This window comes from Salmo salar, chromosome 02 (genome assembly GCF_965601325.2).
Source record: "Salmo salar chromosome 02, fSalSal1, whole genome shotgun sequence".
Taxonomy (NCBI): Eukaryota; Metazoa; Chordata; class Actinopteri; order Salmoniformes; family Salmonidae; genus Salmo; species Salmo salar.
In genome coordinates this window covers 34,711,448-34,726,313 of record NC_138292.1, presented here as the reverse complement: position 1 = coordinate 34,726,313, position 14,866 = coordinate 34,711,448, and the positions used below count along the sequence as shown (strand labels likewise).

Sequence of the window (14,866 nt, the reverse complement as noted above, 5' to 3'; positions counted from 1 at the left end):
CGGGGGAGAAGAGCCTTGGTCAGGGAGGTGACCAAGAACCTGATGGTCACTCTGACAGCGCTCCAGGGTTCCTCTGTGGAGATGGGAGAACCTTCCAGAAGAACAACCATCTCTGTAGCATTCAACCAATACGGTCTTTATGGTAGAGTGACCAGACGGAAGCCACTCCCCAGTAATTGGCACATGACAGCCCGCTTGGAGTTTCCCAAAAGGCAGCTAAAAGACTCTCTGACCGTGAGAAACAAGATTCTCTGATCTGATGAAACCAAGATGGAACTATTTGGCCTGAATGTCAAGTGTCACATCTGGAGGAAACCAGGCACCACTCATCACCTGGCCAATACCATCCCTATGGTGAAGCATGGTGGTGGCAGCATCATGCTGTGGGGATGTTTTTCACCGGCAGGGACTTGGAGACTAGTCAGGATCAAGGGAAAGATGAACGGAGCAAATTACAGAGAGATCCTTGATTAAAACCTGCTCCAGAGCCCAAAGGACCTTAGACTGGGGTTGAAGGTTCACCGTCCAACAGGACAATGACCCTAAGCACACAGCCAAGACAACGCAGGAGTGGCTTCAGGACTGGTCTCTGAACGTCCTTGAGTGGCCCAGCCAGAGCACGAACTTGAACCAGATCAAACATCTCTGGAGAGACCTGAAAATAGCTGTGCAGCGAAGCTCCCCATCCAACCTGACAGAGCTGGAGAGGATCTGCAGAGAAAAAAACTCCCCAAATACAGGTGTACCAAGCTTGTAGCGTCATACCCAAGAATACTCTAGGCTGTAATCACGGCCAAAGGTAATTCAACAAAGTACTGAGTAAAGGGTCTGAATACTTATGTAAATGTGATATTTCAGTTGTTTTTTTAAAGACATTTGCAAGAAATGCTTTGTCATTATTGGGTATTGTCTATACATTGATGAGGGGAAAAAAACAATATAATTAATTTTAGAATAAGGCTGTAACGTAACAAAATGTGGAAAAAGTGAAGGGGTCTGAATACTTTCCAAATGCACAGTAGGCTGCAGAAATAGGCTACATTTATTTAATAGGCTATTATATGCATATTCAAATTTTTACTAGCCGCACCGGTTTACACTTTATCTGGCCTGCGTATCGTCTAAATAAACAAAAGTGTGAATTAATGTAGGCTAATAATGAACTGATATTTAATTGAATTATCATAAACAAATACCTGCTTGCACTTTTTGCCGGCTGTGTATCTATCTACCGGGTTGTTGTCTTTACGAACCGGGGATTTCACTCACGCAGCACCTGTTTCCACGATGGTGTAGCCTATTCCCCCATCATAACCTTTCTTTTTATTTCTCCACTTAGGCCTATGTTACCCATTTTCGCGTGAGCTAGGCTAGCCAGAGAAAGTCAACTTGGCATTGCCTATTCTCACGTGGGGGGAGGGAACAAAAGCTCTGCACCTAGACGAATTAGAATGTTTCAGCACCACATAAATAATGGACAGTTCCCTGCTGCACACTCTCCCAATACGTCCCTGCTCCACACTCTCTCAATACGTCCCTGCTCCACACTCTCTCAATACGTCCCTGCTGCACACTCTCTCAATACGTCCCTGCTGCACACTCTCTCAATACGTCCCTGCTGCACACTCTCTCAATACGTCCCTGCTGCACACTCTCTCAATACGTCCCTGCTGCACACTCTCTCAATACGTCCCTGCTCCGCACTCTCTCAATACGTCCCTGCTCCGCACTCTCTCAATACGTCCCTGCTCCGCACTCTCTCAATACGTCCCTGCTGCGCACTCTCTCAATACGTCCCTGCTCCGCACTCTCTCAATACGTCCCTGCTGCGCACTCTCTCAATACGTCCCTGCTCCGCACTCTCTCAATACGTCCCTGCTGCGCACTCTCTCAATACGTCCCTGCTCCGCACTCTCTCAATACGTCCCTGCTGCGCACTCTCTCAATACGTCCCTGCTCCGCACTCTCTCAATACGTCCCTGCTGCGCACTCTCTCAATACGTCCCTGCTCCGCACTCTCTCAATACGTCCCTGCTCCGCACTCTCTCAATACGTCCCTGCTGCGCACTCTCTCAATACGTCCCTGCTCCGCACTCTCTCAATACGTCCCTGCTGCGCACTCTCTCAATACGTCCCTGCTCCGCACTCTCTCAATACGTCCCTGCTGCGCACTCTCTCAATACGTCCCTGCTCCGCACTCTCTCAATACGTCCCTGCTGCGCACTCTCTCAATACGTCCCTGCTCCGCACTCTCTCAATACGTCCCTGCTCCGCACTCTCTCAATACGTCCCTGCTCCGCACTCTCTCAATACGTCCCTGCTCCGCACTCTCTCAATACGTCCCTGCTCCGCACTCTCTCAATACGTCCCTGCTCCGCGCTCTCTCAATACGTCCCTGCTCCACGCTCTCTCAATACGTCCCTGCTGCACGCTCTCTCAATACGTCCCTGCTGCACGCTCTCTCAATACGTCCCTGCTCCACGCTCTCTCAATACGTCCCTGCTCCACGCTCTCTCAATACGTCCCTGCTGCACGCTCTCTCAATACGTCCCTGCTCCACGCTCTCTCAATACGTCCCTGCTCCACACTCTCTCAATACGTCCCTGCTCCACACTCTCTCAATACGTCCCTGCTGCACGCTCTCTCAATACGTCCCTGCTGCACACTCTCTCAATACGTCCCTGCTGCACGCTCTCTCAATACGTCCCTGCTCCACGCTCTCTCAATACGTCCCTGCTCCACGCTCTCTCAATACGTCCCTGCTCCACACTCTCTCAATACGTCCCTGCTCCACACTCTCTCAATACGTCCCTGCTCCACACTCTCTCAATACGTCCCTGCTCCACACTCTCTCAATACGTCCCTGCTCCACACTCTCTCAATACATTTATGGCTGGAAGCCTCGCCGCTCACAGAATGAAATTCTCAACACGATGTAACACAACAAGCTCCTGGGTTTGTAAAAAGTGTAGTCCCTATTATCTGGATTTAAAACGTTTCTGACCAGCAATATAATTGTTCTGATCCGTGAGCCCAATGTTTTCATTCCACCCACCAGCTGATATATATATATATATTTATTTTTTGGTGTGTATCCGACCTGATGCAGAACTGTGGTGTGTGTGTGTGTGTGTGTGGGTGTGTGTGTGTGTGTCAAGAGTATTGAGTGGACAGGATCCATGTCGTCCGGTCTCTTTCCTTTCACTGTTGTTCTGCTGCCAAAACACACACACACACACACACACACACACACACACACACACACACACACACACACACACACACACACACACACACAGAGCGAGAGAGTCCGGCGACTCCTGTATGACCAAAGCCCTGTCACTCTTTATGTAAACAGTCATTTGTTACAAACCCCAAAGATGTTGCTTTTTCAATCGACTGTAAACGCAAAAGTTGTTTACGTTTCCAACAGCACCGGCGGCAACAGTCTCCCACGGAGACTGGGCACGCACGCACGCACACACACACACACACAAGCCCCACTTCATGGCCTTGCAGTACACCCTATTCCAGGCATTGCATTAAAGTGGATGGATGGATGGGATTTGTAGTTTTTTTTAACTTCCCACTACCAATACTGTGTGGGACCTGACAGTTGAAAAAACACATACAGTACACAGACACAAATGTACTGTACTCCCTGATATAGCCTATTTGTGCTTATATTTGTGCCTGAAGGATATACAGAATATTTTCTCTCTTATGACACACACACATACTTGTAAAATGTGTAGATTCCTGTCTCCGGTACATGTGTAGATTCCTGTCTCCGATCTCCTGTCGTTCTCCTCATCTCTCCAGCTCACCCTTTCCTCACCTGACCCTGTGTCTCGCTCTGATGACATCACCTGGGCGGCCTGCTGAGACTCTGGTTGTAACAGCTGCTCTTGGCCCTTGCTCTCTTTCACACACACACACTAACACGTGCACACATAGACCCTGTCAGCAGCACCTGATGGTATCAGTTCAGTCAGTACTGTTTATCACATGGCCTTCATTACTCAGAACCGTTAGCTTTGCTCTGTCATTAGGTCAAATGTTGGGCTGCTTTACAATATGGGTGTGGATTTGGTGTTGTGGGTGTAATGTTGCTCTCTCCCTTGTATCTCTCTGTCTCTCTTGTTTACTCTATCCATGTCTGTCAGTAAGCATAGCTTGAGGTCTCTCTACTTGAGGTTCATCATAGAATGAACTAGATGTTGTGGCCTTCTTGTTTTGTGTGTTTTCACTGTACATCTATTTCTGTGTGTATGCATGCATGTGTTTATACATACAGTTGAAGTCGGAAGTTTACATACACCTTAGCCAAATACAGTCGTGACCAAAAGTTTTGAGAATGACACAAATATTCATTTTCACAAAGTGTCCTGCCTCAGTTTGTATGATGGCAATTTGCATATACTCCAGAATGTTATGAAGAGTGATCAGATGAATTGCAATTAATTGCAAAGTCCCTCTTTGCCATGCAAATGACCTGAATCCCCCAAAAAACATTTCCACTGCATTTCAGCCCTGCCACAAAAGGACCAGCTGACATCATGTCAGTGATTCTCTCGTTAACAAAGGTGTGAGTATTGACGAGGACAAGGCTGGAGATCACTCTGTCATGCTGATTGAGTTTGAATAACAGACTGGAAGCTTCAAAAGGAGGGTGGAGCTTGGAATCATTGTTCTTCCTCTGCAAGTAAGATTGCACCTAAATCAACCATTTATCGGATCATCAAGAACTTCAAGGTGAGCGGTTCAGTTGTTGTGAAGAAGGCTTCAGGGCGCCCATGAAAGTCCAACAAGCGCCAGGACCGTCTCCTAAAGTTGATTCAGCTGCGGGATCGGGGCACCACGAGTACAGAGCTTGCTCAGGAATGGCAGCAGTCAGGTGTGAGTGCATCTGCATGCACAGTGAGGCGAAAACTTTTGGAGGATGGCCTGGTGTCAAGAAGGGCAGCAAAGAAGCCACTTCTCTCCAGGAAAAACATCAGGGACAGACTGATATTCTGCAAAAGGTACAAGGATTGGACTGCTGAGGACTGGGGTAAAGTCATTTTCTCTGATGAATCCTCTTTCCGATTGTTTGGGGCATCCGGAAAAAAGCTTGTCCGGAGAAGACAAGGTGAGTGCTGCCATCAGTCCTGTGTCATGCCAACAGTAAAGCATATTGTTTGTATAGATGAACGTGGTACCTTCAGGTGTTTGGAAATTGCTCCCAAGGTTGAACCAAACTTGCGGAGGTCTACCATTTTTTTTTCCTGAGGTCTTGGCTGATTTCTTTTGATTTTCCCATGATGTCAAGCAAATTGGCACTGAGTTTGAAGGTAGGCCTTGAAATACATCCACAGGTACACCTCCAATTGACTCAAATGTTGTCAATTAGCCTATCAGAAGCTTCTAAAGCCATGACATCATTTTCTGGAATTTTCCAAGTTGTTTAAAGGCACAGTCAACTAAGTGTATGTAGACTTCTGACCCACTGGAATTGTGATACAGTGAAATAATCTGTCTGTAAACAATTCTTGGAAAAATGACTTGTGTCATGCACAAAGTAGATGTCCTAACCTACTTGCCAAAACTATAGTTTGTTAACAAGAAATGTGTGGAGTGGTTGAACAACAAGTTTTAATGACTCCAACCTAAGTGTATGTAAACTTCCGACTTCAACTGTATCTTCTCTCTCCCACCACAGAAGAAGATTGATACCTCTGCGTCTACACACACACACACACACACACACACACACCACAGTTCCACTTCATGATTTATCACATTTTATATGGAACTTCCAGTCTCCACTCCACACTGGGCAGGAAAAACACAGGCTGGGGAACAAGTCTCCTTTAGGGAACACATCCAACCCCCATCATGTTTTCACATTAGTCAGAGAACCTATACATGCCCTCTCTCACTCTCACTCTTTCTTTCTTTCTCTGTCCTTTTCTCTCGCTCTTCATCTTTCTCACTTTCTCTCTCGCTCTCTTTCTATCTTCCTCTCACTCCTTCTTTCTCTCTTTCTTGCTTTCTCCTTCTTTCTATCTCTTTTTCTTTCTCTCCTTTTGCTCTGTTTTGCTCTTTCTCTACGATTCTGAGAAACCGTTGTCGCCACACAATTGACTGTGACTTCATTGTGCCATTGCTAGATATGTTTATTTATATTTACTGTTAGTTTGTTTTGCCAATATCTCATTTGTTGTCAGGTTAAGGTTTCTTTTCTTTTCAAATATCACCCTGTCTTTCGTTCTCTCTCTCTCTCTCTGACTTTTATTCTTTCTTTCTCCCTCTCTCTTTTTCTCTCTCTCTCTCAATTCAATTAGCTTTATTGGCATGACATAACAATGTACATATTGCCAAAGCTTACTTTGGAGATTTATAATATTAATCAATATTGTCAACGGGACAAGAGTAACAACAATAATCAAGGGTCAAAATAACCATATGTTGAACAATAACAGAGGCATAGAGGACATGTGCAGGTTGGTTGGTCTGTCAGACACGTCCCTCTTCTAATGGCAGGCAGCAATGTAGTTTGCTGCCAATCCACAGCTGTCTGCGTCCTCCCCCAACAGGACAGGTAGCCTATCCTCATCAGAGAGGTCTTTGAAACCTTGAATAAGGGTTTTAAATTTGGTGAAATTACACTCTCTTAATTGTTTAATATTTTTTACATTTTGTCAGGAAAATGCAGCTCTGTCTCAGCTCTGTTTCGGGTTCTGCTGTGGTCTCTCTCTCTAAACTAGTCAAACTCCCCTCTCCCTGCTATGTGTTGAATACATTAGCTACTCGGCTGGAACCAGGCGTTTTTGCAACAGTTCGGAGATCTTGAACGTCCCCCCTCTGAATATATTTGCAGTGGAGAAAAAACATATGTTGTGATAAAGTGAATGCCAGGGAATGTGATTGATGTACTACTGGGGTGAAGGGTTGTTGACGGGATGTTATGCAAGCAGGCTTTGAGGTGTGTGCGTGCGTGCGTGCGTGTGCGTGCATGGTGGGGGATGTGGGGAGTTGTTGTGTCTAACTGTATTCTGTACATGTATTTAAGTGTGTGTTCTCTCCCAGTCTCCTCTCCTATCAACGTCTCTAATTAACACTCTAGAAATTGAAGCTTTTCAGTCCTAAAATATACCCCCCCCCCCCCCTTCCAAGTTCCAAGTCCACTGAGAATACCTTTGTTCCTATATCCGAATCTGTCTTTGGGAGCAATTTCTGACAGCGTAAACAGATGTATCTTGTCTTGTGCTTGAAGCCTCCTTTCTCAGCTGTTTTGGGAGGATTTCAGTTATGCCTTGTGGTTAGAAGATCTATTCCAGTAGGACTTAAAGAGAGGGGAGAGGAAATAGATGTTGAAGTTGAGAGCAGGGCTACTGTCACTGAATGAATGGGGTCTTCTCTGCTAGCTAAAGCACTACTTAATGCTCAACTACTTAAAGCGGTTAGGAATTCCTTGGCTAAACCCCATTTAGAGAGTGCTGTCTCAGTATGTCCATCTGCCTCACTCTCTCTTTCTGTGTGCGTGCGTGTGTGTGTGCATTATCAAATTTGGCAATGTGTCAGTGTGTGGCCATATCTCTCTCATTGCTCAACAGTATAACCATAAAACCCAGTGTCTTTCCAACGATCTCCCTCCTCTCCTGACTTTTACAATGTTGACATCATAAAGAGTAGAGAGAAAATCCTTGGTGTTGACTTTGTAGTTGGGACAGGTTTAGACTCTAAAGGTAGATCAGGTGTCTGTTTGATTTACAGCTGTTTGATTTTTGACTTCATAACCAGGAAGTGCACTTTTGTGCTGGGGAGAAAGAGGGGCTTCTAGAGATCATATCACAAGCAAACAATCTGCAAGATTTGAGACCAAACCACAACCAAATGATTTTCTGAACCACTACACTACATAACGGTCTAACACATTCAAACCACAACCAACGGTGGTTTGGTGCATGCTCTAGTTCTTTTGACCACAACCAACGGTGGTTTGGTGCATGCTCTAGTTCTTTTGACCACAACCAACGGTGGATTGGTGCATGCTCTAGTTCTTTTGACCACAACCAACGGTGGTTTGGTGCATGCTCTAGTTCTTTTGACCACAACCAACGGTGGTTTGGTGCATGCTCTAGTTCTTTTGACCACAACCAACGGTGGTTTGGTGCATGCTCTAGTTCTTTTGACCACAACCAACGGTGGATTGGTGCATGCTCTAGTTCTTTTGACCACAACCAACGGTGGTTTGGTGCATGCTCTAGTTCTTTTGACCACAACCAACGGTGGTTTGGTGCATGCTCTAGTTCTTTTGACCACAACCAACGGTGGTTTGGTGCATGCTCTAGTTCTTTTGACCACAACCAACGGTGGATTGGTGCATGCTCTAGTTCTTTTGACCACAACCAACGGTGGATTGGTGCATGCTCTAGTTCTTTTGACCACAACCAAATGGTTCCATAGATGTAGCCATAAAATAAAATGGTCTACTGAAATTGAACAGCAACAACGGTCCAGTAGGGAATTGAGCATAATGTTGACCAAACCACGACCAACCGTTTTAGAACGGAGACCAAACTAAACCACGACCAACCGGTTTAGAACAGAGACCAAACTAAACCGCGACCAACTGCTTTAGAACAGAGACCAAACTAAACCGCGACCAACCGCTTTAGAACAGAGACCAAACTAAACCGCGACCAACCGGTTTAGAACAGAGACCAAACTAAACCGCGACCAATCGCTTTAGAACAGAGACCAAACTAAACCGCGACCAACCGCTTTAGAACAGAGACCAAACTAAACCGCGACCAACCGTTCTAGCAGTTCCATCCTATCTATTTGCTCTTCTAACTACAATCACACGCCTTACTGGAAGAGACCAAACTCGACCACATACAGACAGTACAGCAGTTTGGACCATAACTAACCCGGTCTCCCAGACCAAAACATCTTTCATATCCCAGTATATGTGACAGTGTGCAGCTCCATACTACAGTCTGAGAGAGGGCTGCCTGGCTTGTCTCCCCAACTAAAGAGCTCCGTTTCAGGCTAAAGGTGGTCCAGAGGTGGGGGCCCTTTCCTTAACATGTGTTGATGTATGGCTGGGCAGAGGTTAAGACGCGCACACACACACACACACACACACACACACACACACACACACACACACACACACACACACACACACACTACCCTTGTCCCCACATACGACCCCTCTCTCTCTGCACACACACACTACACTTGTTCACACATACCGCCACTGTCCAAAATTGCAAGACAGCTCAAAAAGACAAGCTTAGAAAAACACCTGCCCAATTAAAGGCTGGCGTATCCAATTTCAAACAAGCCCATGGCCAGGAAGAGGTAAAAAAAAAAACGGAGGCTGCCTGTTGCCTTTCAGCTCGGAGTAACCCCATGGGCCATCTCAGCCAATTGGCCTCACTAAACAGAACAAGATTGGCTTTATAGCATAGGATAAAACATTAGACAGGGATTAGGGTCATCTGCCAAGAGGACATTTTAAATACACACACACACGCATATGAACGCTTGCACACTTAACCACATACCCAGACTAACACACACACGTTCACACACACCACCACCAGCTCAGGCGGTGTGTTTTGAGGATGTAAAATGAAAGTGGCATGAAAATTAAACAAGCCCTTGGGATTGGGGGTTAGACGGAGAGGTGGAGAAGGTAGAGCGGAGAGGAGAGGCGAGAGGGAGAGACAAGGGGTCTGACTCATAGACCCTAGGAGGTCCCTAATTCCCGTTCATCCTTGGTATTGAAGAGGCGATAGATACTCTTAGAGGGGGTCTCACTCTGACACCCCCAGCGCACACAACACATAGGCAACACCTACATGTCCACATTCCATACACGCACACAATTATATTGACATTTGTAGGCCCTGGTAGAAGATGAAGTTCTTACATAACCACATCTGACAATTACTGAGACTTTGTCACTTGAAAAAGGGCAGCTAAAGATAAGCAGTTTTATTACACATTTGATACATGTTACGGCCAAATCCTAAATTGATGCTCCAGAGAAAGATTTTACACACAGGTTGGAGTTGTGTATGTACATTTAGTGTACAAAACATTAGGAACACCTTCCTAATATTGAGTTGCACCCCCTTTTGCCCTCAGAACAGCCTCAATTCATCGGGGTACGGACTACAAGGTGTTGAAAGCGTTCCACTGGGATGCTGGCCCATGTTGACTCCAATGCTCCCCACAGTTGTGTCAAGTTGGCTGGATGTCCTTTAGGTGGTGGACCATTCTTGATACACACAGGAAACTGTTAAGCGTGAAAAACTCAGCAGCGTTGCAGTTCTTGACACACTCAAACCGGTGTGCCTGGCACATACTGCCTGCCATACCCCATTCAAAGGCACTTAAATATTTTGTCTTGCCCATTCACCCTCATTGACACACGTACACAATCCACACATACACAAGATCATAATCATTATAAAGCAAATTACGGACTCGTCTTTGAATCTGTATATTTCTACAAAACTCAGCTGTCCTGAGTCTACACAGAACTGCCAGGACCTAGGATCATTGGAGACACTCAAGTTTTTTTTTAATCCTGTATCTTTCCACACATTCAAGAAAATAGTAATGGCCTCTAAACCTTCCAGCTACCTACTGGACCCTATTCCAACTAAACTACTAAAAGAGCAACTTCCTGTGCTTGGCCCTTCTATATTGAACAAAATAAACGGTTCCCCCTCTTCCGGATGTGTACCAAACTCACTAAAAGTGGCAGCAATAAAGCCTCTCTTGAAAAAGCTAAACCTCGTCCCAGAAATGTTTTTAAACTCTCGGCCTATATCGAATCTCCCATTCCCCTCAAAAATATTTGAAAAGTTTTGCGCAGCAACTCACTGCCTTCCTGAAGACAAATAATGTATACAAAACACTCCAGTCTGGGTTTAGACCCAATCATAGCACTGAGACTGCACTCGTGAAGGTGGTAAATTACCTTTTAATGGCGTCAGACCAAGGCTCTGCATCTGTCCTCGTGCTCCTAGACCTTAGTGCCGCTTTTGACACCATCAATCACCACATTCTGGAGAGATTGGAAACCCAAATTTGGTCTACACGGACAAGTTTTTACCTGGTTTAGATCTGCCGGAAAGACATCAGTTTGTGTCTGGATGGTTTGTCCTCTGACAAATCAATGGTAAGTTTCGGTGTTCCTCAAGATTCCGTTTTAGGACCACTATTGTTTTCACTATATATTTTACCTCTTGGTGATGTCATTTGGAAAAACAAGTTTAAACTTTTACTGCTATGTGGACGACAATTACTGTAGCTGTATATTTTGATTAAACATGGTGAAGCTGCAAAATTGTCTACCCTGAAAGCCTGTGTTTCAGACATAAGGAAGTGGATGGCGGCAAATGTTTTACTTTAAATTCAATACATAGATGCTAGTTCTAGGTTCCAAGAAACAAAGAGATCTGCTGTTTTGATCTGACAATTAATCTTGATGGTTGTATAGTTGTCTCAAATAAAACTGTGAAGGACCTCAGCATTACTCTGGACCCTGATCTCTCTTTTGACAAACATATCAATAATATTTCAAGGGCAGCTTTTTTCCATCTTAGTAACATTGCAAAAATCTGAAATGCTTTTGTCACTTCTAGATTAGATTACTGCAATGCTCTACTCCGGCTACCCAGCTAAAGCACTAAATGAACTTCAGTTAGTGCTAATTACATCTGATAGAATCTTGACTAGAACCAAAACATTTGATCATATTACTCCAGTGCTAGCCTCTCTACACTGGCTTCCTGTTAAGGCTAGGGTTGATTTGAAGGTTTTACTGCTAACCTATCAAGCATTACATGGGCTTGCTCCTACCTATCGCTTCGATTTGGTCCTGCTGTACATACCTACACGTACTCTACGGTCACAAGACGCAGGCCTCCTTATTGTCTCTAGAATTTCTCAGGCAACAGCTGGAGGCAGGGATTTCTCCTATAAAGCTATATTTTTATGGAATGGTCTGCCTATCCATGTGAGAGATACAGACTTGGTCTCGACCTTTAAGTCTTTATTGAAGACTCATCTCTTCAGTAGGTCCTATGATTGAGTGTAGTCTGGCCCAGAAGTGCGAAGGTGAATGGCAAGGCACTGGAGTGATGAACCTGGCCCTGTCTCTGCCTGGCCACCGCTCAGAGCCTAGTTCCTCTCTAGGTTACTTCCTAGGTTCCTGCCTTTCTAGGGAGTTTTTCCTAGCCTCTGTGCTTCTACATCTGCATTGCTTGCTGTTTTGGGTTTTTAGGCTGGGTTCCTGTATAAGCACTTTGTGACATCTGCTGATGTAAAAAGGTATTTTATAAATACATTTGATTTGATGTCTCAAGGCTTAATAATCCCCTTCATCTAAGCTAATTGAAGTGGATTTAGCAAGTGACATCAATAATGGATCAAGTCTTTCACTTGGATTCACCTGGTCAGTCTGTCATGGAAAGAGCATCATGTAAATAATGTTTTGTGCACTCATTGTATATCTCATGATAGGATTCAGTCTCAGTGATTAGCTGTTGATCATGCTCTTCTTCCTGTAACTCAGGGGGCTGTGAGCCAATCGCGGAGGCTGTTGCGGACCTGGAGGAGCCACCCCTGCAACAGGAGTCTGCCGCCAAGTTTATCAAAAAGAAACAGCCGTCCAAGAAAGTCAAGTCTAAGACAGGTACGTCAAGGGATGGACACATACAAACTCAGACCCTGGGTGTGGAAAGCTCATCCTTAGCTTGTGATTCACCCTCCTTTAGCTCGTACTGTATATGACTGGTCTCATGTCTGCTGGGGCTGTTCTTATGCTGTGTTCAGATCGTGCTGATGCTGGTCTCATATTAGGCTCACACTGAGCTCAAGCTCTGTTCGATCTCTCTCTCTCTCTCTCTCTCTCTCTCTCTTTCTCTCGCTCTCTCTTTCCTCTCTCTCTGTCTTTCCTCTCTCTCTCTCTCTCTCTCTCTCTCCTCTCTCTCTCTCTCTCTTTCCTCTCTTTCCTCTCTTCCATCTGGTTCTACTCCTCCCTCCCTCCCTGATTGGCTGTAATAGCTGGCGAATTGCAATTTTTCTGGTCATTATCAAAGTTGAGATTTTGGGGGGGGGGTGCTCCAAATAGTTTTTTAATCGAATGAATTAAAACTGTAGTTGGACTGACTGCTGTAACTGAAGAGGAAAAGGGCTTTTTTTTCTTTCCACCCTCAGAACGGGACGTTTTTCTCGGTTTGATTTCCAAACATAATTTGTCTTGACCCATTGTGTGGGTGTGTGTGTCTGAGATAAACAATCATAAGTCATAGACAGACGGAAGGGAATTCCGCATTAAATGTCCATGTTGAGGAAATATACTTAATTGAATAAATGAATGCAACAGACTGACAGCTCCTTCTGTAGCTGATGAATGTGAGAGGAGACTGTTGCACACACTGCACTGCTCTCTCCACTTAGACACTACTGGTTTGAATTGAGCACAAATCCATGTTTGTCTTTTCTAAGACGAAGTTGGATGGCTTTGAAGAGCACTAAACATGAGTGGTTAGACGTGAGCAGATGTGGTGTGTGTGTTGTGTCGGCAGTCCATGTGCCTTTTCAGACACACATACACTTCCTCTACATAAAGCCCACACACATACTCTGGGCACATGCATTTCCATCAATACGCTCGATCACACCCAGATACAATTGAACAACATGCATTTTTTCAGACCGCTAGATAAAATGCCTGTCACGTGCACACAAAAGGGATGCAGTGCAATTAAAAATCCATTCCGCAAGCCAATTAAAAGAACCAGACCAAAAACACAGAGGAAAAACAAACAAACAAAATATGTGCATTTCCGCTGTTAACCCTAATGAGAGAGAATACCACACAGACCACCACTCAACACACTGAGGTAAGATTCTGTGAAGTGGTTACACCATGATTCAGAGTTGTATTGGGTAGGCCATGTGATGGCTTTTCATGTATATGACTTAACCTCTCTGGGGTATGTGGGACACACTATTCAACAGCCAGTGAAATAGCAGGGCGTCAAATTCAAAACAACAAAAATCTCATAATTCAAATTTCTCAAACATACAACTATTATATCCCATTTTAAAGATACACTTCTCGTTAATCCAACCACATTGTCCGATTTCAAAAAGGCTTTACGGCAAAAGCATAACATTAGATTATGTTAGGACAGCGCCTAGACAAGAAAAACCACACAGCCATTTTCCAAGCAAGTAGAGGCGTCACAAAAACCAGAAATACAGCTAAAATGAATCACTAACCTTTGATGATCTTCATCAGATGGCACTCATAGGACTTCATGTTACACAATACATGTATGTTTTGCTCGATAAAGTTCATATTTATATCCAAAAACCCCATTTTACATTGGCGTGTAATGTTCAGAAATGGTTTGCCTCGCAAAACTTCCGGTGAATGAGCACATCAATTTACAGAAATACTCATCATAAACGTTGATAAAATATTCAACAGTTATTTAAAGAATTATAGATACACTTCTCCTTAATGCAACCACTGTGTTAGATTTCAAAAAAGCTTTACGGCGAAAGCAAACTTTGCAATAATCTGAGTACTGTGTTCAGACAAGAAACCAAACCTGCCATTTTGTGGAGTCAACAAAACTCAAAAAATATTCACTTACCTTTGATGATCTTCATCAGAATGCACTCCCAGGAATCCCAGGTCCACAATAAATGTTTGTTTTGTTCGATAAAGTCCATCATTTATGTCCAAATACCTCCTTTTGTTTGCGCATTCAGTCCACTACTCCAAATGCAGGAAGTGCGCGCAAATGTCATGACGAAAAGTCAAAAAAAGTTCTATTTA

General features: G+C 44.5%; 1 protein-coding gene across 2 annotated transcripts in view; it reads left to right on the top strand.

Annotated features, from left to right (window-relative positions):
- Positions 1–14,866, top strand: part of LOC106581206 (protein PTHB1) — a 205,479-nt gene that overhangs the window by 111,482 nt on the left and 79,131 nt on the right. For both annotated transcript variants that reach the window (XM_045702702.2, XM_082962193.1), the window contains one exon: positions 12,587–12,706. In XM_045702702.2, the coding sequence (XP_045558658.2) occupies positions 12,587–12,706 (120 nt within the window). The remainder of the gene's footprint in view (positions 1–12,586; positions 12,707–14,866) is intronic.